Source organism: Nerophis ophidion, linkage group LG04 (assembly GCF_033978795.1).
Source record: "Nerophis ophidion isolate RoL-2023_Sa linkage group LG04, RoL_Noph_v1.0, whole genome shotgun sequence".
NCBI lineage: Eukaryota > Metazoa > Chordata > Actinopteri > Syngnathiformes > Syngnathidae > Nerophis > Nerophis ophidion.
In genome coordinates this window covers 84,837,560-84,860,059 of record NC_084614.1, presented here as the reverse complement: position 1 = coordinate 84,860,059, position 22,500 = coordinate 84,837,560, and the positions used below count along the sequence as shown (strand labels likewise).

General features: G+C 43.2%; 1 protein-coding gene across 3 annotated transcripts in view; it reads left to right on the top strand.

Annotated features, from left to right (window-relative positions):
• LOC133552099 (low-density lipoprotein receptor-related protein 8-like) overlaps positions 1 to 17,533 on the top strand; it is a 242,223-nt gene extending 224,690 nt beyond the window's left edge. For 2 of the 3 annotated variants that reach the window (XM_061899427.1, XM_061899426.1), the window contains exons 16-18: positions 3,704 to 3,988; positions 13,090 to 13,158; positions 15,942 to 17,533. In XM_061899427.1, coding sequence (XP_061755411.1) covers positions 3,704 to 3,988; positions 13,090 to 13,158; positions 15,942 to 16,297 — 710 coding nt within the window. In that variant the 3' untranslated portion in view covers positions 16,298 to 17,533. The remainder of the gene's footprint in view (positions 1 to 3,703; positions 3,989 to 13,089; positions 13,159 to 15,941) is intronic. The other variant, XM_061899428.1, reaches the window with a different exon arrangement.
• The last annotated feature ends 4,967 nt before the right edge of the window (positions 17,534 to 22,500 follow it).

Sequence of the window (22,500 nt, the reverse complement as noted above, 5' to 3'; positions counted from 1 at the left end):
TTGTTGATTTTTGCTGAGGGATGTCAACTATTAAAATGTAGGTCTAAGTGAGACCTACATAGAGGTTTTAGTTTCATGTCTCTCCGACATTCCTACCGAATGTCTGTGTTTTCTTCCTAGGAGCAGTTTTTTCTGTGTTTTATTGAAAAATTGCGCTTGAGCGCAATTTTAAGTTTTGGGGTTTGTTTTTTTTCGTCAGATCGCAATTTCTGCCAGTCCTGATGTGTGTGCCAAGTTTGGTGAGTTTTGAAGCATTTTAAGGGGGTCAAATTACAGCTCAAAGAGGCAAAAATTGCATTTTTTGCGAAAATTTTGTATTGAAGGGGTTTTTACGAACTTTCGGTAGATTTTTGCCCCAAAAGGTAAATTATGAAATGTAGGTCTAAGTCAGTTCTACATATACATTTTTGTTTCATGTCTCTACGACATTGTTAACGGAAGTTACAAGTTGTCTGTTTTTTTTTAGTTTTAGGGGGCGCGTGTCAAATTTGGTGAGTTTTGAAGCATGTTAAGGGGGTCAAATTACAGCGCATAGGTGCGGAATAATAATAATAAAGAATAATAAAACCTTACAGTTTCAATAGGGTCCTTGGCCCATGGCAATGGACTCCATGGAATAATAATAATAAAGAATAATAAAACCTTACAGTTTCAATAGGGTCCTTGGCCTATGGCAAAGGACTCCATGGAATAATAATAATAAAGAATAATAAAACCTTACAGTTTCAATAGGGTCCTTGGCTCATGGCAATGGACTCCATGGAATAATAATAATAAAGAATAATAAAACCTTACAGTTTCAATAGGGTCCTTGGCCCATGGCAAAGGACTCCATGGAATAATAATAATAAAGAATAATAAAACCTTACAGTTTCAATAGGGTCCTTGGCTCATGGCAAAGGACTCCATGGAATAATAATAATAAAGAATAATAAAACCTTACAGTTTCAATAGGGTCCTTGGCTCATGGCAATGGACTCCATGGAATAATAATAATAAAGAATAATAAAACCTTACAGTTTCAATAGGGTCCTTGGCCCATGGCAATGGACTCCACAGGAGTCCTTTGCCATGGGCCAAGGACCCTAAAAAGATAATAAAAAAATATATATATATAAAACTAGAAACAGCCCAATATCTAGAACCAGCATGCATGTCTATAAAAAGGCTTTTTTAAAAAGCTGTTTTTTTTTTAGCCTTTTGTAAAAGCATCCACAGTCTGAGGTGCCCTCAGGTGGTCAGGGAGAGCGTTCCACAGACTAGGGAGCAGCTTTTAAGCCTTTTTTAAAAGCATCCATAGTCTGAGGTGCCCTCAGGTGGTCAGGGAGAGCGTTCCACAGACTAGGGAGCAGCTTTTAAGCCTTTTTTTAAAGCATCCACAGTCTGAGGTGCCCTCAGGTGGTCAGGGAGAGCGTTCCACCGACTGGGAGCAGCGTAGTTTTTGTGGAAGTGGGAAGAAGCTCTTTCCACGCAGAAAGATCCCGAGCGCGGGTCTGAATTCAAGACCTTCGTACTGTGAGGCACATGCACTAACCCCTCTACCACCGTGCTGCCCACCCAAAACATTTGTTAAAGTTAAAGTACCGATGATAGACACACACACACTAGGTGTGGCAAAATGATTCTCTGCATTCCACCCTTGATCACCCCCCTGAGAGGTGAGGGGAGCAGTGAGCAGCAGCGGTGGCCACGCCCGGGAATCATTTTTGGTGATTCAACCCCCAATTGCAACCTCTGTATCGCAAATCGACAAACTAAAATCAGTTTATTTGGCGCTTGGCCTCCCCCCAAAATCCGCACACTTTTGACACGTAACATGAGCTTGAACACGTAAAGCAAGATCCTGAATAATGAAGTGAATTGTGTTTATATAGCACTTTTCTCTAGTGACTCAAAGCGCTCTTACATAGTGAAACCCAATATCTAAGTTACATTTAAACCAGTGTGGGTGGCACCGGGAACAGGTGGGTAAAAGTGTCTTGCCCAAGGACACAACGGCAGTGGCTAGGACGGCGGGGGCGGGGATCGAACCTGGAACCCTCGAGTCGCTGGCACGGCCACTTTGCCAACCATACTGAATGAAAACAATACATTACACGACGTACCACAGCATTGGTACGTCTTGTATGTGTTCAGTATGTGTCGATGAAAGGGTATTTTATTACTTTTCTTAATTTGATTACTTGCTATAGTATGATTTTATTGTCATAATTTTATTTGCATGAGTTTTGTATCCAGGGATTTCAGATGGAAATTAGTTAATGTCAGGTTCAAACCCTGATGACATCTATTGAACGGACAAGAAGCAAGGAACCATGCAGAGACAGAGTCCAATTTAGCTCATGAGGAGAACGCATGGCGCTGCACACTTGTTCGCCGTTTCGCCCTACGCTCTAAGGTTCAGCTCCCGTGTCCCTCTATTTATTCAGGAGTTCCGTAGTCAACATCACTGAGGCCGCCTCTAAAAGGAGGGGTCACATATATCGTGCAAAGCAATACGTGACGGGATGTGCTGGGGGGCCTTGTGATTTCGCCTTGTCTCTGCTTCGTCTGCGTGCTGTCGTCTTGTCTGCGTTGAGGTCCTTGCAGTCCTTGGCTGTTAGCGGGCTAAAACAAAGTTTGCGGCGGCTGAGGCCACCCCTCAGACAAGACGTTTTTTGTCCTTGCACAGATAGAAAAAGCACAGCTTAAGCACAATACCTAATAACTATAGCAACAGACTTTAAGCATACTAAAGTTATGTGATAATTTATATACATGATTATTCTAACAACTATAATCTGGGACAGAACATATCAGTCTTTGAGCTTCATGTAAAAGACTAAACAAACACGCAAAACAAATAGAATGTCTGTCACATTTGCTACAAATGATGACAGTCTGAAGTGCTTTTATTAATTAATATTAATTTATTTTATTTTAATGTATTTTATTAAACTTATTGTATTTATTTCATTTTTTAAATTTGATTACATTTCATATTTTATTTTATTTTATTTTAATTTATTATGGCAGGTTCAAGCCCCGCAAGGGCGTTGCAGAGCCCCGCAAGGACCCTTTTGGTAAATGGGGTTATATTTGCATAGCGCTTTTCTACCTTCAAGGTACTCAAAGCGTTTCACTATTCACCCATTCATACACACTTTCACACCCACATTCGCACACTGATGGCGGGAGCTGCCAAGCAAGGCCCTAACCATGACCCCATCAGGAACAAGGGGTGAAGTGTGTTGCTCGAGGACACAACGGACGTGACGAGGTTGGTAGAAAGTGGGGATCGAACCAGGAACCCTCAGATTGCTGGCACGGCCACTTTCCCAATCGGGTACGTCAAAAAGTTTTTATATTTTGGGTCCCGAAAATGTTGGTGGTGTGTCGGCTTACGGGAATCCTGAAAAGACGGTCAGAAAGCGACTTGAAGATAGTCTGTAAAACATAATCCATGCAACATTTTCAGCAAAGAAGCACAATTACATGTTACGTAGACCACAAGAAAGTGTTTACATGCAGAAAAAAATCCTAATACGACCCTTTAATGCGCCTTTTGATTTAGGGCGAGACTGTGACTAAGTGTGCAGCTCCATGCGTTCTCCTCATGAGCGAAATTGAACTCTGTCTCTGCATGATTCCGTGCTCCCTACGTTCTTAAAAATACATAACCTAAACAATTGAGCATCTTACCTAAAACATATTTTTTTTGCAGCGCCAAGAAACGACATGCCGCCCACATCCTCGCCAGATGCCGCCACGCCCGCTGCCACGGAAACCGCTCCCAAAGACACCCTGCCGCCTTCGGAGGCGGTCTCCCAGGCGGACGCCGCCGCGGTCTTGACGACGTCGCCTCTCGCCGCCCTCCAGCCGCACACGCCCCTCAGCACGCTGAAGGCGGCGGCGTCGCAGGAGTCCAAGGCGCTGGGCTCTCACTCGACCGCCACCGTGACGGTTGAGTCCACCACGCCGGCGGGGGACAGCAGCGTGTCGCAACACTGTAAGCCAGCTGGCAACTTCTTTACAGGATGCATGTTTGATCTTGGGTGAGTTAGGAGGGATAGAGGCAAGAGTAACTAGTAACATCTGCCAGGTGTCCCACTGGGCTTCTCTTGGATTTACTGTCGGTTGCAGTACAGATGCTACGGATTTGGACTCATTTCCATTCATATAAAACACTACCAGTGATGTGTGATTCATCAAATTATAAGATACATTAAAAATCGCACAATCCATCCATTTTCTTGGGGGGGGGTGGCGGCCTAAGCTGAGAAGCCCAGACTTCCTTCTCCTCAGCCTTGTTGTCCAGCTCTTCCCGGGGGCTCCAGAGGCATACCCAGCCCAGCCGAGAGACATAGTCTCTCCACTCTGTCCTGTGGTCTCACCTCCCCAACCACTTCATCTGGCTCCCCTCGATGTGGAGGAGCAGCGGCTTTACTTTGAGCTTCGGCTGGATGACAGAGCTTCTCAGCTTATCTCTAAGGGAGAACTCCGTCACCAAACCTCATTTCGGCCGCTTGTACCCTGGATCTTGTCCCTTCGGTCAGAACTCAAAGCTCGTGACCATGGGTGAGGATTGGAACGTAGATCGACCGGTAAATTAAGAGCTTTGCCTTCCAGCTTAGCTCCTTTTTCACTACGACTATCGATACAGAGCAGATGCCATACCCGCCTGTCGATTTCATGATCCACTCTTTCCTCACTCGTGACGGGGACCCCAAAGTACTTAGACTCCTCTTCTTTGGGCAAGATCTCCTCCCCAATCCGGAGATGGCACTCCCCGCGTTTCCGGGCGAGAACCATGGACTCGGACTTGGCGGTGCTAATTTTCATCCCGGTCGCGTCACACTCGGCTGCGAGCCAATCCAGTGAGAGCTGTAGATCCTGGCCAAAAGAAGCCAGCAGGAGCACATCATCTGCAAAAAGCAGAAACATAATCCCCTTAACGCCCCTGACTGTGCCTCGAAATTCTGTCCATAAAAGTTATGAACAGAATCGGTGACAAAGAGCAACTGTCACTGAAAACGGGTCCGACTTACTTTCGGGAATGCGGACCAAGCTATGACACTGAGTGGACCTCCAGAATCAGGTGGTTTGATAACCCATACTCTCTGAGCACTCTCCACAGGACTTTCAGAGGGACACGGTTGAATGGCTTCTCCAAGTTAACAAAACACACGTGGACTGTTTGGGCAAACTCCCATGCTCCCTCAAGAACCCTGTTAAGAGTACGGGAATTTGCGAGGGACACGGTCGAATGCCTTCTCCAAGTTAACAAAACACACGTGGACTGGTTTGGGCAACCTCCCATGCTCCCTCAAGAACCCTGTTAAGAGTACAGGAATTTGCGAGGGACACGGTCGATTGCCTTCTCCAAGTTCCCAAAACACACGTGGACTGGTTGGGCAAACTCTCATGTTTCCTCAAGAACCCTGTTAAGAGTACAGGAATTTGCGAGAGACACGGTCGAATGCCTTCTCCAAGTTCCCAAAACACACGTGGACTGGTTGGGCAAACTCTCATGTTTCCTCAAGAACCCTGTTAAGAGTACAGGAATTTGCAAGGGACACGGTCGAATGCCTTTTCCAAGTTCCCAAAACACACGTGGACTGGTTGGGCAAACTCCCATGCTCCCTCAAGAACCCTGTTAAGAGTACAGGAATTTGCGGGGGACACGGTCGAATGCCTTCTCCAAGTTCCCAAAACACACGTGGACTGGTTGGGCAAACTCTCATGTTTCCTCAAGAACCCTGTTAAGAGTACAGGAATTTGCGAGGGACACTGTCGAATGCCTTCTCCAAGTTCACAAAACACACGTGGACTGGTTGGGCAAACTCTCATGTTTCCTCAAGAACCCTGTTAAGAGTACAGGAATTTGCGAGAGACACTGTCGAATGCCTTCTCCAAGTTCACAAAACACACGTGGACTGGTTGGGCAAACTCCCATGCTCCCTCAAGAACCCTGTTAAGAGTACAGGAATTTGCGAGGGACACGGTCGGATACCTTCTCCAAGTTCACAAAACACACGTGGACTTGTTGGGCAAACTCTCATGTTTCCTCAAGAACCCTGTTAAGAGTACAGGAATTTGCGAGGGACACGGTCGAATGCCTTTTCCAAGTTCACAAAACACACGTGGACTGGTTGGACAAACTCTCATGTTTCCTCAAGAACCCTGTTAAGAGTACAGGACTTCCCGAGGGACACGTTCGAATGCCTTCTCCACGTTCACAAAACACACGTGGACTGGTTGGGCAAACTCTCATGTTTCCTCAAGAACCCTGTTAAGAGTACAGGAATTTGCGAGGGACACGGTCGAATGCCTTCTCCAAGTTCACAAAACACACGTGGACTGGTTGGGCAAACTCCCATGCTCCCTCAAGAACCCTGTTAAGAGTACAGGAATTTGCGAGGGACACGGTCGGATACCTTCTCCAAGTTCACAAAACACACGTGGACTTGTTGGGCAAACTCTCATGTTTCCTCAAGAACCCTGTTAAGAGTACAGGAATTTGCGAGGGACACGGTCGAATGCCTTTTCCAAGTTCACAAAACACACGTGGACTGGTTGGACAAACTCTCATGTTTCCTCAAGAACCCTGTTAAGAGTACAGGACTTCCCGAGGGACACGGTCGAATGCCTTCTCCACGTTCACAAAACACACGTGGACTGGTTGGGCAAACTCTCATGTTTCCTCAAGAACCCTGTTAAGAGTACAGGAATTTGCGAGGGACACGGTCGAATGCCTTCTCCAAGTTCCCAAAACACACGTGGACTGGTTGGGCAAATCTCATGCTCCCTCAAGAACCCTGTTAAGAGTACAGGAATTTGCGAGGGACACGGTCGGATACCTTCTCCAAGTTCACAAAACACACGTGGACTGGTTGGGCAAACTCTCATGTTTCCTCAAGAACCCTGTTAAGAGTACAGGAATTTGCGAGGGACACGGTCGAATGCCTTCTCCAAGTTCACAAAACAGACGTGGACTGGTTGGGCAAACTCTCATGTTTCCTCAAGAACCATGTTAAGAGTACAGGAATTTGCGAGGGACACGGTCGAATGCCTTCTCCAAGTTCACAAAACACACGTGGACTGGTTTGGGCAAACTCCCATGCTCCCTCAAGAACCCTGTTAAGAGTACAGGAATTTGCGAGGGACACGGTCGAATGCCTTCTCCAAGTTAACAAAACACACGTGGACTGGTTGGGCAAACTCTCATGCTCCCTCAAGAACCCTGTTAAGAGTACAGGAATTTGCGAGGGACACGGTCGAATGCCTTCTCCAAGTTCACAAAACAGACGTGGACTGGTTGGGCAAACTCTCATGTTTCCTCAAGAACCCTGTTAAGAGTACAGGAATTTGCGAGGGACACGGTCGAATGCCTTCTCCAAGTTCACAAAACACACGTGGACTGGTTTGGGCAAACTCCCATGCTCCCTCAAGAACCCTGTTAAGAGTACAGGAATTTGCGAGAGACACGGTCGAATGCCTTCTCCAAGTTCCCAAAACACACGTGGACTGGTTGGGCAAACTCTCATGCTCCCTCAAGAACCCTGTTAAGAGTACAGGAATTTGCGAGGGACACGGTCGAATGCCTTCTCCAAGTTCCCAAAACACACGTGGACTGGTTGGGCAAACTCTCATGTTTCCTCAAGAACCCTGTTAAGAGTACAGGAATTTGCGAGAGACACGGTCAAATGCCTTCTCCAAGTTCACAAAACACACGTGGACTGGTTTGAGCAAACTCCCATGCTCCCTCAAGAACCCTGTTAAGAGTACAGGAATTTGCGAGGGACACGGTCGAATGCCTTCTCCAAGTTCACAAAACACACGTGGACTGGTTGGGCAAACTCTCATGTTTCCTCAAGAACCCTGTTAAGAGTACAGGAATTTGCGAGGGACACGGTCGAATGCCTTCTCCAAGTTCACAAAACACACGTGGACTGGTTGGGCAAACTCTCATGTTTCCTCAAGAACCCTGTTAAGAGTACAGGAATTTGCGAGGGACGGTTGAATGCCTTCTCCAAGTTCCCAAAACACACGTGGACTGGTTGGGCAAACTCTCATGTTTCCTCAAGAACCCTGTTAAGAGTACAGGAATTTGCGAGGGACACGGTCAAATGCCTTCTCCAAGTTAACAAAACACACGTGGACTGATTGGGCAAACTCTCATGTTTCCTCAAGAACCCTGTTAAGAGTACAGGAATTTGCGAGGGACGGTCGAATGCCTTTTCCAAGTTCCCAAAACACACGTGGACTGGTTGGGCAAACTCTCATGTTTCCTCAAGAACCCTGTTAAGAGTACAGGAATTTGCGAGGGACACGGTCGAATGCCTTTTCCAAGTTCCCAAAACACACGTGGACTGGTTGGGCAAACTCCCATGCTCCCTCAAGAACCCTGTTAAGAGTACAGGAATTTGCGAGGGACACGGTCGAATGCCTTCTCCAAGTTAACAAAACACACGTGGACTGGTTTGGGCAAACTCCCATGCTCCCTCAAGAACCCTGTTAAGAGTACAGGAATTTGCGAGGGACACGGTCGGATACCTTCTCCAAGTTCACAAAACACACGTGGACTTGTTGGGCAAACTCTCATGTTTCCTCAAGAACCCTGTTAAGAGTACAGGAATTTGCGAGGGACACGGTCGAATGCCTTCTCCAAGTTCCCAAAACACACGTGGACTGGTTGGGCAAATCTCATGCTCCCTCAAGAACCCTGTTAAGAGTACAGGAATTTGCGAGGGACACGGTCGGATACCTTCTCCAAGTTAACAAAACACACGTGGACTGGTTGGGCAAACTCCCATGCTCCCTCAAGAACCCTGTTAAGAGTACAGGAATTTGCGAGGGACACGGTCGAATGCCCTCTCCAAGTTTACAAAACACACGTGGACTGGTTGGGCAAACTCTCATGTTTCCTCAAGAACCCTGTTAAGAGTACAGGAATATGCGAGGGACACGGTCGAATGCCTTCTCCAAGTTCACAAAACACATGTGGACTGGTTTGGGCAAACTCCCATGCTCCCTCAAGAACCCTGTTAAGAGTACAGGAATTTGCGAGGGACACGGTCGAATGCTTTCTCCGAGTTAACAAAACGCACGTGGACTGGTTGGGCAAACTCTCATGCTCCCTCAAGAACCCTGTTAAGAGTACAGGAATTTGCGAGGGACACGGTCGAATGCCTTCTCCAAGTTCAGAAAACACACGTGGACTGGTTGGGCAAACTCTCATGTTTCCTCAAGAACCCTGTTAAGAGTACAGGAATTTGCGAGAGACACTGTCGAATGCCTTCTCCAAGTTCAGAAAACACACGTGGACTGGTTGGGCAAACTCTCATGTTTCCTCAAGAACCCTGTTAAGAGTACAGGAATATGCGAGGGACACGGTCGAATGCCTTCTCCAAGTTCACAAAACACACGTGGACTGGTTTGGGCAAACTCCCATGCTCCCTCAAGAACCCTGTTAAGAGTACAGGAATTTGCGAGGGACACGGTCGAATGCCTTCTCCAAGTTAACAAAACACACGTGGACTGGTTGGGCAAACTCTCATGCTCCCTCAAGAACCCTGTTAAGAGTACAGGAATTTGCGAGGGACACGGTCGAATGCCTTCTCCAAGTTCACAAAACAGACGTGGACTGGTTGGGCAAACTCTCATGTTTCCTCAAGAACCCTGTTAAGAGTACAGGAATTTGCGAGGGACACGGTCGAATGCCTTCTCCAAGTTCACAAAACACACGTGGACTGGTTTGGGCAAACTCCCATGCTCCCTCAAGAACCCTGTTAAGAGTACAGGAATTTGCGAGAGACACGGTCGAATGCCTTCTCCAAGTTCCCAAAACACACGTGGACTGGTTGGGCAAACTCTCATGCTCCCTCAAGAACCCTGTTAAGAGTACAGGAATTTGCGAGGGACACGGTCGAATGCCTTCTCCAAGTTCCCAAAACACACGTGGACTGGTTGGGCAAACTCTCATGTTTCCTCAAGAACCCTGTTAAGAGTACAGGAATTTGCGAGAGACACGGTCAAATGCCTTCTCCAAGTTCACAAAACACACGTGGACTGGTTTGAGCAAACTCCCATGCTCCCTCAAGAACCCTGTTAAGAGTACAGGAATTTGCGAGGGACACGGTCGAATGCCTTCTCCAAGTTCACAAAACACACGTGGACTGGTTGGGCAAACTCTCATGTTTCCTCAAGAACCCTGTTAAGAGTACAGGAATTTGCGAGGGACACGGTCGAATGCCTTCTCCAAGTTCACAAAACACACGTGGACTGGTTGGGCAAACTCTCATGTTTCCTCAAGAACCCTGTTAAGAGTACAGGAATTTGCGAGGGACGGTTGAATGCCTTCTCCAAGTTCCCAAAACACACGTGGACTGGTTGGGCAAACTCTCATGTTTCCTCAAGAACCCTGTTAAGAGTACAGGAATTTGCGAGGGACACGGTCAAATGCCTTCTCCAAGTTAACAAAACACACGTGGACTGATTGGGCAAACTCTCATGTTTCCTCAAGAACCCTGTTAAGAGTACAGGAATTTGCGAGGGACGGTCGAATGCCTTTTCCAAGTTCCCAAAACACACGTGGACTGGTTGGGCAAACTCTCATGTTTCCTCAAGAACCCTGTTAAGAGTACAGGAATTTGCGAGGGACACGGTCGAATGCCTTTTCCAAGTTCCCAAAACACACGTGGACTGGTTGGGCAAACTCCCATGCTCCCTCAAGAACCCTGTTAAGAGTACAGGAATTTGCGAGGGACACGGTCGAATGCCTTCTCCAAGTTAACAAAACACACGTGGACTGGTTTGGGCAAACTCCCATGCTCCCTCAAGAACCCTGTTAAGAGTACAGGAATTTGCGAGGGACACGGTCGGATACCTTCTCCAAGTTCACAAAACACACGTGGACTTGTTGGGCAAACTCTCATGTTTCCTCAAGAACCCTGTTAAGAGTACAGGAATTTGCGAGGGACACGGTCGAATGCCTTCTCCAAGTTCCCAAAACACACGTGGACTGGTTGGGCAAATCTCATGCTCCCTCAAGAACCCTGTTAAGAGTACAGGAATTTGCGAGGGACACGGTCGGATACCTTCTCCAAGTTAACAAAACACACGTGGACTGGTTGGGCAAACTCCCATGCTCCCTCAAGAACCCTGTTAAGAGTACAGGAATTTGCGAGGGACACGGTCGAATGCCCTCTCCAAGTTTACAAAACACACGTGGACTGGTTGGGCAAACTCTCATGTTTCCTCAAGAACCCTGTTAAGAGTACAGGAATATGCGAGGGACACGGTCGAATGCCTTCTCCAAGTTCACAAAACACATGTGGACTGGTTTGGGCAAACTCCCATGCTCCCTCAAGAACCCTGTTAAGAGTACAGGAATTTGCGAGGGACACGGTCGAATGCTTTCTCCGAGTTAACAAAACGCACGTGGACTGGTTGGGCAAACTCTCATGCTCCCTCAAGAACCCTGTTAAGAGTACAGGAATTTGCGAGGGACACGGTCGAATGCCTTCTCCAAGTTCAGAAAACACACGTGGACTGGTTGGGCAAACTCTCATGTTTCCTCAAGAACCCTGTTAAGAGTACAGGAATTTGCGAGAGACACTGTCGAATGCCTTCTCCAAGTTCAGAAAACACACGTGGACTGGTTGGGCAAACTCTCATGTTTCCTCAAGAACCCTGTTAAGAGTACAGGAATATGCGAGGGACACGGTCAAATGCCTTCTCCAAGTTAACAAAACACACGTGGACTGGTTCGGGCAAACTCCCATGCTCCCACAAGAACCCTGTTAAGAGTACAGGAATTTGCGAGGGACACGGTCGAAGGCCTTCTCCAGGTTCCCAAAACACACGTGGACTGGTTGGGCAAACTCTCATGTTTCGTCAAGAACCCTGTTAAGAGTACAGGAATTTGCGAGGGACACGGTCGAATGCCTTCTCCAAGTTCACAAAACACACGTGGACTGGTTGGGCAAACTCTCATGTTTCCTCAAGAACCCTGTTAAGAGTACAGGAATTTGCGAGGGAGACGGTCGAAGGCCTTCTCCAAGTTCCCAAAACACAAGTGGACTGGTTGGGCAAACTCTCATGTTTCCTCAAGAACCCTGTTAAGAGTACAGGAATTTGCGAGGGACACGGTCAAATGCCTTCTCCAAGTTCCCAAAACACACGTGGACTGATTGGGCAAACTCTCATGTTTCCTCAAGAACCCTGTTAAGAGTACAGGAATTTGCGAGGGACACGGTCGAATACCTTCTCCAAGTTCACAAAACACACGTGGACTGGTTGGGCAAATCTCATGCTCCCTCAAGAACCCTGTTAAGAGTACAGGAATTTGCGAGGGACACGGTCGGATACCTTCTCCAAGTTCCCAAAACACACGTGGACTGGTTGGGCAAACTCTCATGTTTCCTCAAGAACCCTGTTAAGAGTACAGGAATTTGCGAGGGACACGGTCGAATGCCTTCTCCAAGTTCACAAAACACACGTGGACTGGTTTGGGCAAACTCTCATGTTTCCTCAAGAACCCTGCCAAGAGTAAAGAGCTGGTCCACAGTTCCACGACCAGGTAGAAAACCACTCTGCTCTTCCTGGATCCTAAGTTCGACTGTCCGGCGTAGCCTCCTCTCCAGTACCCCTGAATAAAACTTACCGGGAAGGCTGAGGAGTGTACACATAGTTGGCCTCATCGTGACTTATGTTTTAGTTTCGATTAAAAAAAAACACAAAGATGATACGCGGACACACGGACTAGTGTGTTTCACACAATGATTGGCCGTACGATAACGAAGACGGTTTACAAAAGCCCTGGTCTAAATGTTCAATTAAATTTGTCATGAAAAGTCGTACCTCAACTTACAAGCTTGATTTTTTTCTTGACAAAGATCTTAACTCCAAACACTTCAAACCTGAACTAATCAAAGAACTGGCAACCAATGTTATTAAAAAGTATTGATTTTGAATCCACAATTGTTTTGAATCAAGACGAGTCGTCACCCCCAAGAGTCAAATCGAATGGTGTGGTGCCCAATGATTCACTGCCCTAGTATACACCCTTCTTCTAATGCCTTGGTCTTGGTTCCTGTCCTCTTCTAGCTGGAGGCGAGCATTTCATCTTGGGTGAGAACCTGACAGTGGCAGTCCTAGGAGTGGTCATCCCTATTGGTGAGTCACCGCAAGTCTTCTTGTTTGTGTTGGTCCATGCGCCATGACTCTTCTGTGGAGGCACCAGGGAAGGTCCTCTTCTCCACGTGTCCTCAGGAGTCATCCTCTGTTTGTGTGTGTCTGACATTGCTGCATTTTTGGCATCCCACAGTGTTGTGTTTCTGTACACAATGTACAGCAACACAATGTAGCAACACGCACACCCACATTGCCAAAGAGGACAAAATACATTCAAGTCAGGCATAGGTCACTTTTTTCTCTTAAAACACTCAAAATAGGTTTATTAAGCACAACATTTCGACAGGCCTTACTTTAGAAATGTCAGTGATGGATTTTGGACCCTTTTTGTCTACAAATACCCACTGGGCCTACAGAACCTCCTGATATAGTTTTTCTTAACGCCACAGTAAATGCATTTCTCCATAGTTGCCCCCATTTATTCATCGTTGCCCCCATCTCTCCATCGTTGCCCCCATCTCTCCATCGTTGCCACCATCTCTCCATCGTTGCCCCCATCTCTCCATCGTTGCCCCCATCTCTCCATCGTTGCCCCCATCTCTCCATCGTTGCCCCCATCTCTCCATCGTTGCCCCCATCTCTCCATCGTTGCCACCATCTCTCCATCGTTGCCACCATCTCTCCATCGTTGCCACCATCTCTCCATCGTTGCCACCTCTCCATCGTTGCCCTCATCTCTCCATCGTTGCCACCTGCCCCATCTCTCCATCATTGCCACCTGCCCCATCTCTCCATCGTTGTCCCCATCTCTCTCTCTCCAATGTTGCCCCATCTCCTCCATTGTTGCCACGGACCCATCTCTCTATCGTTGCCACCATCTCTCCACTGTTGCCCTCATCTCTCCATCGTTGCCACCTGCCCCATCTCTCCATCGTTGTCCCCATCTCTCTCTCCAATGTTGCCCCATCTCCTCCATTGTTGCCACGGACCCATCTCTCTATCGTTGCCACCCTCCCCATCTCTCTGTCGTTGCCACCCTCCCCATCTCCTCCATCATTGCCACCAACCCATCTCTCTATCGTTGCTACCAGCCCCATCACTCCATCGTTGCCACCCGCCCCATTCCTCCATTTTTGCCACCTTCCCCATTCCGCCAGCGTTGCCACCTACCTCATCTCGCCATGTTTGCCACCTACCCCATCTCTCCATCGTTGCCACCCGCCCCATCTCTCCACCATTGCCTTTTGCCACATCCCTCCACCGTTTCCACCCTCCCCATCCCTCCATTGTTGCCACCCGCCCCCATCCCTCCATCATTGCCACCTACCTCATCCCTCCATCGTTGCTACCTTCCCCCACCTCCATCGTTGCCACCTACCTCATCTCTCCATTATTGCCACCCGCCCCATCTCTCCATCGTTGCCACCCGCCCCATCTCTCCACCATTGCCTTTTGCCACATCCCTCCACCGTTTCCACCCTCCCCATCCCTCCATTGTTGCCACCCGCCCCATCCCTCCATCATTGCCACCAACCTCATCTCTCCATCGTTGCTACCTTCCCCCACCTCCATCGTTGCCACCGACCTCATCTCTCCATCCTTGCAAACGACCCATCCCTCCAATGTTGCCACCTGCCCCATCTCTCCCTCGTTGCCACCTACCTCATCTCTCCATCATTGCTACCTTCCCCCACCTCCATCGTTGCCCACTGACCTCATCCCTCCATCATTGCCACCGACCTCATCTCTCCATCCTTGCAAACGACCCATCCCTCCAACATTGCCACCTGCCCCATCTCTCCTTCGGTGCCACCTGCCCCATCCCTCCATCGTTGCCACCTACCTCATCTCTCCATCATTGCTACCTTCCCCCACCTCCATCGTTGCCACTGACCTCATCCCTCCATTGTTGCCACCGACCCATCTCTCCATCATTGCCACCCCGCCCCATCTCTCCATCGTTGCCACCCACCTGCCTTATCTCTCCTTCGTTTCCACCTGCCCCATCTCTCCTTCGTTGGCACCCTCCCCATCCCTCCATCGTTGCCACCTACCTCATCTCTCCATCGTTGCTACCTTCCCCCACCTCCATCCTTGCCAACGACCCATCTCTCCAATGTTGCCACCTGCCCCATCTCTCCTTCGGTGCCACCTGCCCCATCTCTCCTTCGTTTCCACCTGCCCCATCTCTCCAACGTTGCCACCTACCCCATCTCTCTTTCGGTGCCACCTGCCCCATTTCTCCTTCGTTGCCACCCGCCCCATCCTTCCATCGTTGCCACCTACCTCATCTCTCCATCGTTGCTACCTTCCCCCACCTCCATCGTTGCCACCGACCTCATCTCTGCATTGTTGCCACCGACCCATCTCTCCATCTTTGCCACCCGCCCCCATCCCTCCATTGTTGCCACCTACCTCATCCCTCCATCGTTGCTACCTTCCCCCACCTCCATCGTTGCCACCGACCTCATCTCTCCATCGTTGCTACCTTCCCCCACCTCCATCGTTGCCACCGACCTCATCTCTCCATCGTTGCTACCTTCCCCCACCTCCATCGTTGCCACCGACCTCATCTCTCCATCCTTGCCAATGACCCATCTCTCCAATGTTGCCACCTGCCCCATCCCTCCATCGTTGCCATCTGTGTCATCCCTCCGTCGTTGCCATCAACCTCATCTCTCCATCGTTGCCACCCACCCCATCTTTCCCCCGTTGCCACCTGCCTAGCCGCGCATGCCAGCCGGGCCCCTCTTTGTCATTTCACGCCACAAGCTTGTTACGCCTCTTTAACGCCCGCCCTGCGGCTGTGTGTTAAACGCATGCAGTTCCTATCATTGCCACAGTGGTCTTCGGCCTGGTCTGCGCCGGGGTCTACCTGGTGTGGCGGAACTGGAAGCGCAACTCCACCAAGAGCATGAACTTTGACAATCCCGTCTACCGGAAGACCACCGGCGAGGGCGAGGAGGACGAGATCCACATCGGCCGGACTGACGCAGCAGGGCACCACGCGCACCACCACCACCACCACCACCACACGTACCCGCAGGCCGTCGGCGTGGGAGTCGTCGGCGCAGGGGGCGGCACCTGCCCGCAGTTCATCGCCCTGCCGCTCGGGGGCAGCATGCCCGATCCGGGGACTCACTGGTACGCGGAGCAGCCGATGCTCGCCACCGCAAAGTGAACCGGCAAGAGGGCTTCAGGGGGAAAGAAGGCCGCCGAGGCACATGCAGATAGAACACCGCCATGTTCCGTGCCAATATTTCTCATGTTTCGCGTTGATGGCGTGTGTGTGTGTGTGTGCCAAGTATTTTGTAACAAAGGTTGTGTTTTTTTACTTTTGTGTCGATGGGACAATCTGTACAGATCCATGAAAGGGACAAAAAAAAAAGCAATTCATTCCCAAGCTCACCCGTTTGAGCTCATGAGGGTGAGCGTTCTTTCAGAGTGCAGTTATCAACGTGTATCCCCTCGCTGTGATTTCGAAACTCGTACGACTCGTACGAGCTTTGACAGCAGCAATAATTGAGAGGACGGGCACGTGGTGCGCTGTCCCCCGCAAAAAAAAAAAGAAAACAAGCACTGTGTCGGGCTTCCCTGGAGCCCAGCAGGGGGCAGCGTGCGGTCACAAAACCCCAGTCGTCCCTTCTCCTGAAATTCGACCCTCCTGAGTTTGGAGGGTCAAACGGGACAGAAGGAAATACCCGAATACCACCTTAGAATAATGACATCATTGTGTCATTAATCGATTAAAAATTGAATAAATAAATGCACTATTAAAACATGTAAATCCTTTAATTATTCCACATCAATTTCCCCATAGTCCCGGACTATAAGCCCCTACTTTTTTCCCACGCTGTGAACCTCGCGGCTTATAAAACGGTGCGGCTAATTTATGGATTTTTTTTGTTTTTTGGCATGACGGCCATGATGTTTTGTACGCCACAAACAAGTTTTCACAGAACACACAAAAGGTGTGTTATTGTTTGTGCTATGGCAGGTGCTGCAGGTTGAAATTGTACTTCCTGTTTGGTGCCTTGAACCGAAAGTATATCCTGTTTCGTCTACTATTCATACTCGTATGAATTCTTCATTCGTCACTCCAAGCAACATTTTCAAGCATCACAATATAACTAAAACTATTCTGAATTACTAGAGTGTCACATGTGTTGATGTCCGTAGGAGTGTTTTCATGCATGTTTGCATGAAAACTAATGTTTTCATGCAAATATGCATGAAAACGCTTACGAGTGTCTGTGTTAGTATTATTAACTCACTTCTGTTTTGTTTGATCAGCCGTTTTACTGCCCTGTTACAGACTCTGTTTGGAAACAATTAAGGTATTTAAATAAACATTCATAAAACCTTTCACGCCGGTACATATGTGGGACTTATAGTCCGGTGCGGCTAATATTTGTATAAAAAAATAAAAATATATATATATATATATATATATATATATATATATATATATATATATATATATATATATATATATATATATATATATTGTCTCTAAATACGGTTTGCTTATTTCATGAACCTGTGTGGAAGAACTTCACGAAATAAAATAAATTCATAAAATAAGTAATGAAATCAATAATTTAGTCATGAAATAATTCATCAAATCATTAAATAAATACTTTTTAAAAATCTTGAAATAAATAATAATAAATAAATTGTGAAATAGTTGTTTAAATTTGAAATAATTATTTAAATTGTGTAATGATTATTTAAATTGTTAAATAAGTATTTAAATCTTGGAATAATGATTTAAAATTTAAATCGTTGTTCCACAATTTAAATGATTCTTTTTTTACATAATTATTTAAATTGTGAAATAATGTTTTGAATTTAAATTGTGAAATAATTATTTAAATTGTGAAGTAATGATTAAAATTTTTAATCTTTATTTCACAATTTAAATAATTATTTTAATTGTGAAATAATCATTTAAATTGTGAAATAATGATTTCAATTTGAAATCATTATTTCACTATTTAAATGATTATTTGTGAAATAATCATTTAAAATTGTGAAATAATGATTTAAATTTGAAATCATTATTTCACAGTTTAAATAATTGTAAAAATGTGCTTCCTGTTTCGTGCCTTGAGCCGGAAGTATATTTCACAATTAAATAATTGTGAAATAATGATTTAAATTGTGAAATAATGATTTAAAATTGAAATCATTATATCACAATTTAAATCATTATTACACAATTTAAATGATTATTTCAAATTTAAATAACTATTTCACAATTTATTATTTATTTCAAGATTTTTTTTATATTTATTTAATGATTTGATGAATTATTTCATGACTAAATTATTGTTTTTATTACTTATTTTATGAATTTATTTTATTTCATGAAATTCTTCCACACAGGTTATAGACTATATATATATATATATATATATATATGTATATATATATATAAATATATATATATATATTGAAATAATTGTTTAAATTGTGAAATAAATGTTCAAATTGTGAAATGATGTTTAAAATGTAAACCATTATTTCACAGTTTAAATAATTGTTTCTGAAATGATTATTTAAATTGTGAAATAATGATTTGAAATTTAAATCATTATTTCACAATTTAAATAATTTTTACACAATTTAAATAATTATTTCAAATTTAAATAATTTCACAATTTATTTATTATTATTTATTTCGAGATTTTTTTTATATTTATTTAATGATTTGATGAATTATTTCATGACTAAATTATTGTTTTTATTACTTATTTTATGAATTTATTTTATTTCATGAAGTTCTTCCACACAGGTTAGAGAAAATATACATATATATTTTTTGAAATAATTGTTTAAATTGTGAAAAAAATGTTCCAATTGTGAAATAATGTTTAAAATTCAAACCATTATTTCACAATTTAAATAATTATTTCTGAAATGATTATTTAAATTGTGAAATAATGATTTAAAATTTAAATCATTATTTCACGATTCAAATAATTATTACACAATTTAAATAATCATTTCAAATTTAAATAACTATTTCACGATGTATTTATTATTATTTATTTCGAGATTTTTTTTATATTTATTTAATTATTTGATGGATTATTTCATGACTAAATTATTGTTTTTATTACTTATTTTATGAATTTATTTTATTTCATGAAGTTCTTCCACACAGGTTCATGAAATAAGCAAAACCGTATTTAGAGACAATATATATATATATATATATATATATATATATATTGTCTCTAAATACGGTTTTGCTTATTTAAAATGTGAACTAATTAATTAAATTGTGAAATAAATGTTCAAATTGTGAAATAATGTTTAAAATTTAAACCATTATTTCACAATTTAAATAATTATTTCTGAAATAATTATTTAAATTGTGAAATAATGATTTAAAATTTTAATCATTATTTAAACATTTATTTTTGAAATAATGATTTAAAATTTAAATCATTATTTCACAATTTAAATAATTATTACACAATTTAAATAATTATTTCAAATTTAAATAACTATTTCCTAATATATTTATTATTATTTATTTCAAGATTTCTTTAATAGTTATTTAATGATTGATTAATTATTTCATGACTAAATTCTTGGTTTTATTACTTATTTTATGAATTTATTTTATTTCATGAATTTCTTCCACACAGGTTCATGAAATAAGCAAAACCGTATTTAGAGACTATATATATATATATATATATATATATATATATATATATATATATATATATATATATATATATATATATATATAGATATATATGTATATGTATATATATATATATATATATATATATATATATATTGAAATAATTGTTTAAATTGTGAAATAAAGATTTAAATATTCAAATTGTGAAATAATGTTTGAAATTTAAACCATTATTTCACAATTATTTAAATTGTGAAATAATGATTTAAAATTTAAATCTTTATCTAAATATTTATTTTTGAAATAATTATTTAAATTGTGAAATAATGATTTAAAATTTAAATCATTATTTCACGATTCAAATAATTATTACACAATTTAAATAATTATTTCAAATTTAAATAAGTATTTCACAATGTATTTATTATTATCTATTTCGAGATTTTTTTAATATTTATTTAATGATTTGATGGATTATTTCATGACTAAATTATTGTTTTTATTACTTATTTTATGAACTTATTTTATTTCATGAAGTTCTTCCACACAGGTTCATGAAATAAACAAATAAACAAAACCGTATTTCGAGACTATATATATATATATATATATATATATAGAAATAATTGTTTAAATTGTGAAATAAAGATTTAAAATGTGAACTAATTAATTAAATCATGAAATGTTTAAAATTTAAACCATTATTTCACAATTTAAATAATTATTTTTGAAATAATTATTCAAATTGTGAAGTAATGATTTAAAATTTAAATCATTATTTAAATATTTATTTGTGAAATAATTATTTAAATCGTGAAATAATTATTTAAATTTTTTTATAATTATTTCACAATTTAAATCATTATTTCTTGGAATACCCAAATAATTTGGAATCAAATTATTGACGTGTATTTTTCTCAACTCAAACTTTAATTCATTATTGACACATTCAGGTCATTATTCGCATGTTATTTATTTCTTCGTGCGTCATGTCCGAGTGTGTGTTGCTCTGGCGTGGACGGCGGTGTTTTTCCGACGTGTAAATACGTTTTCATATGAGGTTTTTTGATAATGTACGATAGGATGTAAAGCAGACCATGTACATAAGATTTTAGATCAAAGTGTTGCCAGGCGTCTTCACTGATTTGTACAAAGACAGCACGGCGTTTTCCCGCTTGTAAGAAATCACAATTGTTCACCAAAGTCGTCATTGTCGTTTCTTACCCTGCATCCTTCTTTTTTCTCTCTTCATTCATGTCCCAAAAAAACAACAATACTGTGCATCCTCTCTAAAGGGGAAAAAAAAAACACCATTCATGTTGAAAATAATTCTGTTTGTGCCTTTTTTTTGTTTTGTTGTTGTTTGCTTTATTTTTGTCGCACTTGCAAAAAAGACAGACTTGATTTGAACTTTTTGGACTTTTTTTTTGTGCTGTTTTACTTTTGAATATCTCTATATATTGATACATAAAACCTGCCTGAAAGGTTGACCTGAATTATGAAGTTTTATTGCAATGCAAACTACCGTATTTCCTTCAATTAGTGAATTATATTTATATAGCGCTTTTCTCGAGTGACTCAAAGCGTTTTACATAGTGACACCCGATATCGAAGTTACATTTAAACCACTTTACCTGGGAGCAGGTGGGTAAAGTGTCTTGCTCAAGGACACAACGGCAGTGACTAGGGTGGCACAAGCAGGGGAATCGAACCTGCAACTCTCAAGTTGCTGGCACGGCCACTCTACCACCCGAACTATGCCGCCCCAAAGTTATTCTATAAGTACTGCCGGAGCGCCAATTATTTTAAAACCTCTTCTCACTCCGGAACTTACCAAAGGCATGCGGTAAAAGTAAGCATGCGCTAAATATTTTAAAACCTCTTCTCACTCCGGCACTTACCAAAGGCATGCGGTAAAAGTAAGCATGCGCTAATTATCTTAAAACCTCTTCTCACTCCAGCACTTACCAAAGGCATGCGGTAAAAGTAAGCATGCGCTAAATATTTTAAAACCTCTTCTCACTCCGGCGCTCACCAAAGGCATGCGGTAAAAGTAAGCATGCGCTAATTATTTTAAAACCTCTTCTCACTCCGGCACTTACCAAAGGCATGCGGTAAAAGTAAGCATGCGCTAAATATTTTAAAACCTCTTCTCACTCCGGCGCTCACCAAAGGCATGCGGTAAAAGTAAGCATGCGCTAAATATTTTAAAACCTCTTCTCACTCCGGCACTTACCAAAGGCATGCGGTAAAAGTAAGCATGCGCTAAATATTTTAAAACCTCTTCTCACTCCTGCGCTCACCAAAGGCCTGCGGTAAAAGTAAGCATGCGCTAAATATTTTAAAACCTCTTCTCACTCTGGCACTTACCAAAGGCATGCGGTAAAAGTAAGCATGCGCTAAATATTTTAAAACCTCTTCTCACTCCGGCACTTACCAAAGGCATGCGGTAAAAGTAAGCATGCTCTAAATATTTTAAAACCTCTTCTCACTCTGACACTTACCAAAGGCATGCGGTAAAAGTAAGCATGCGCTAAATATTTTAAAACCTCTTCTCACTCCGGCACTTACCAAAGGCATGCGGTAAAAGTAAGCATGCGCTAATTATTTTAAAACCTCTTCTCACTCCGGCACTTACCAAAGGCATGCGGTTAAAAGTAAGCATGCGCTAATTATTTTAAAACCTCTTCTCACTCCGGCACTTACCAAAGGCATGCGGTAAA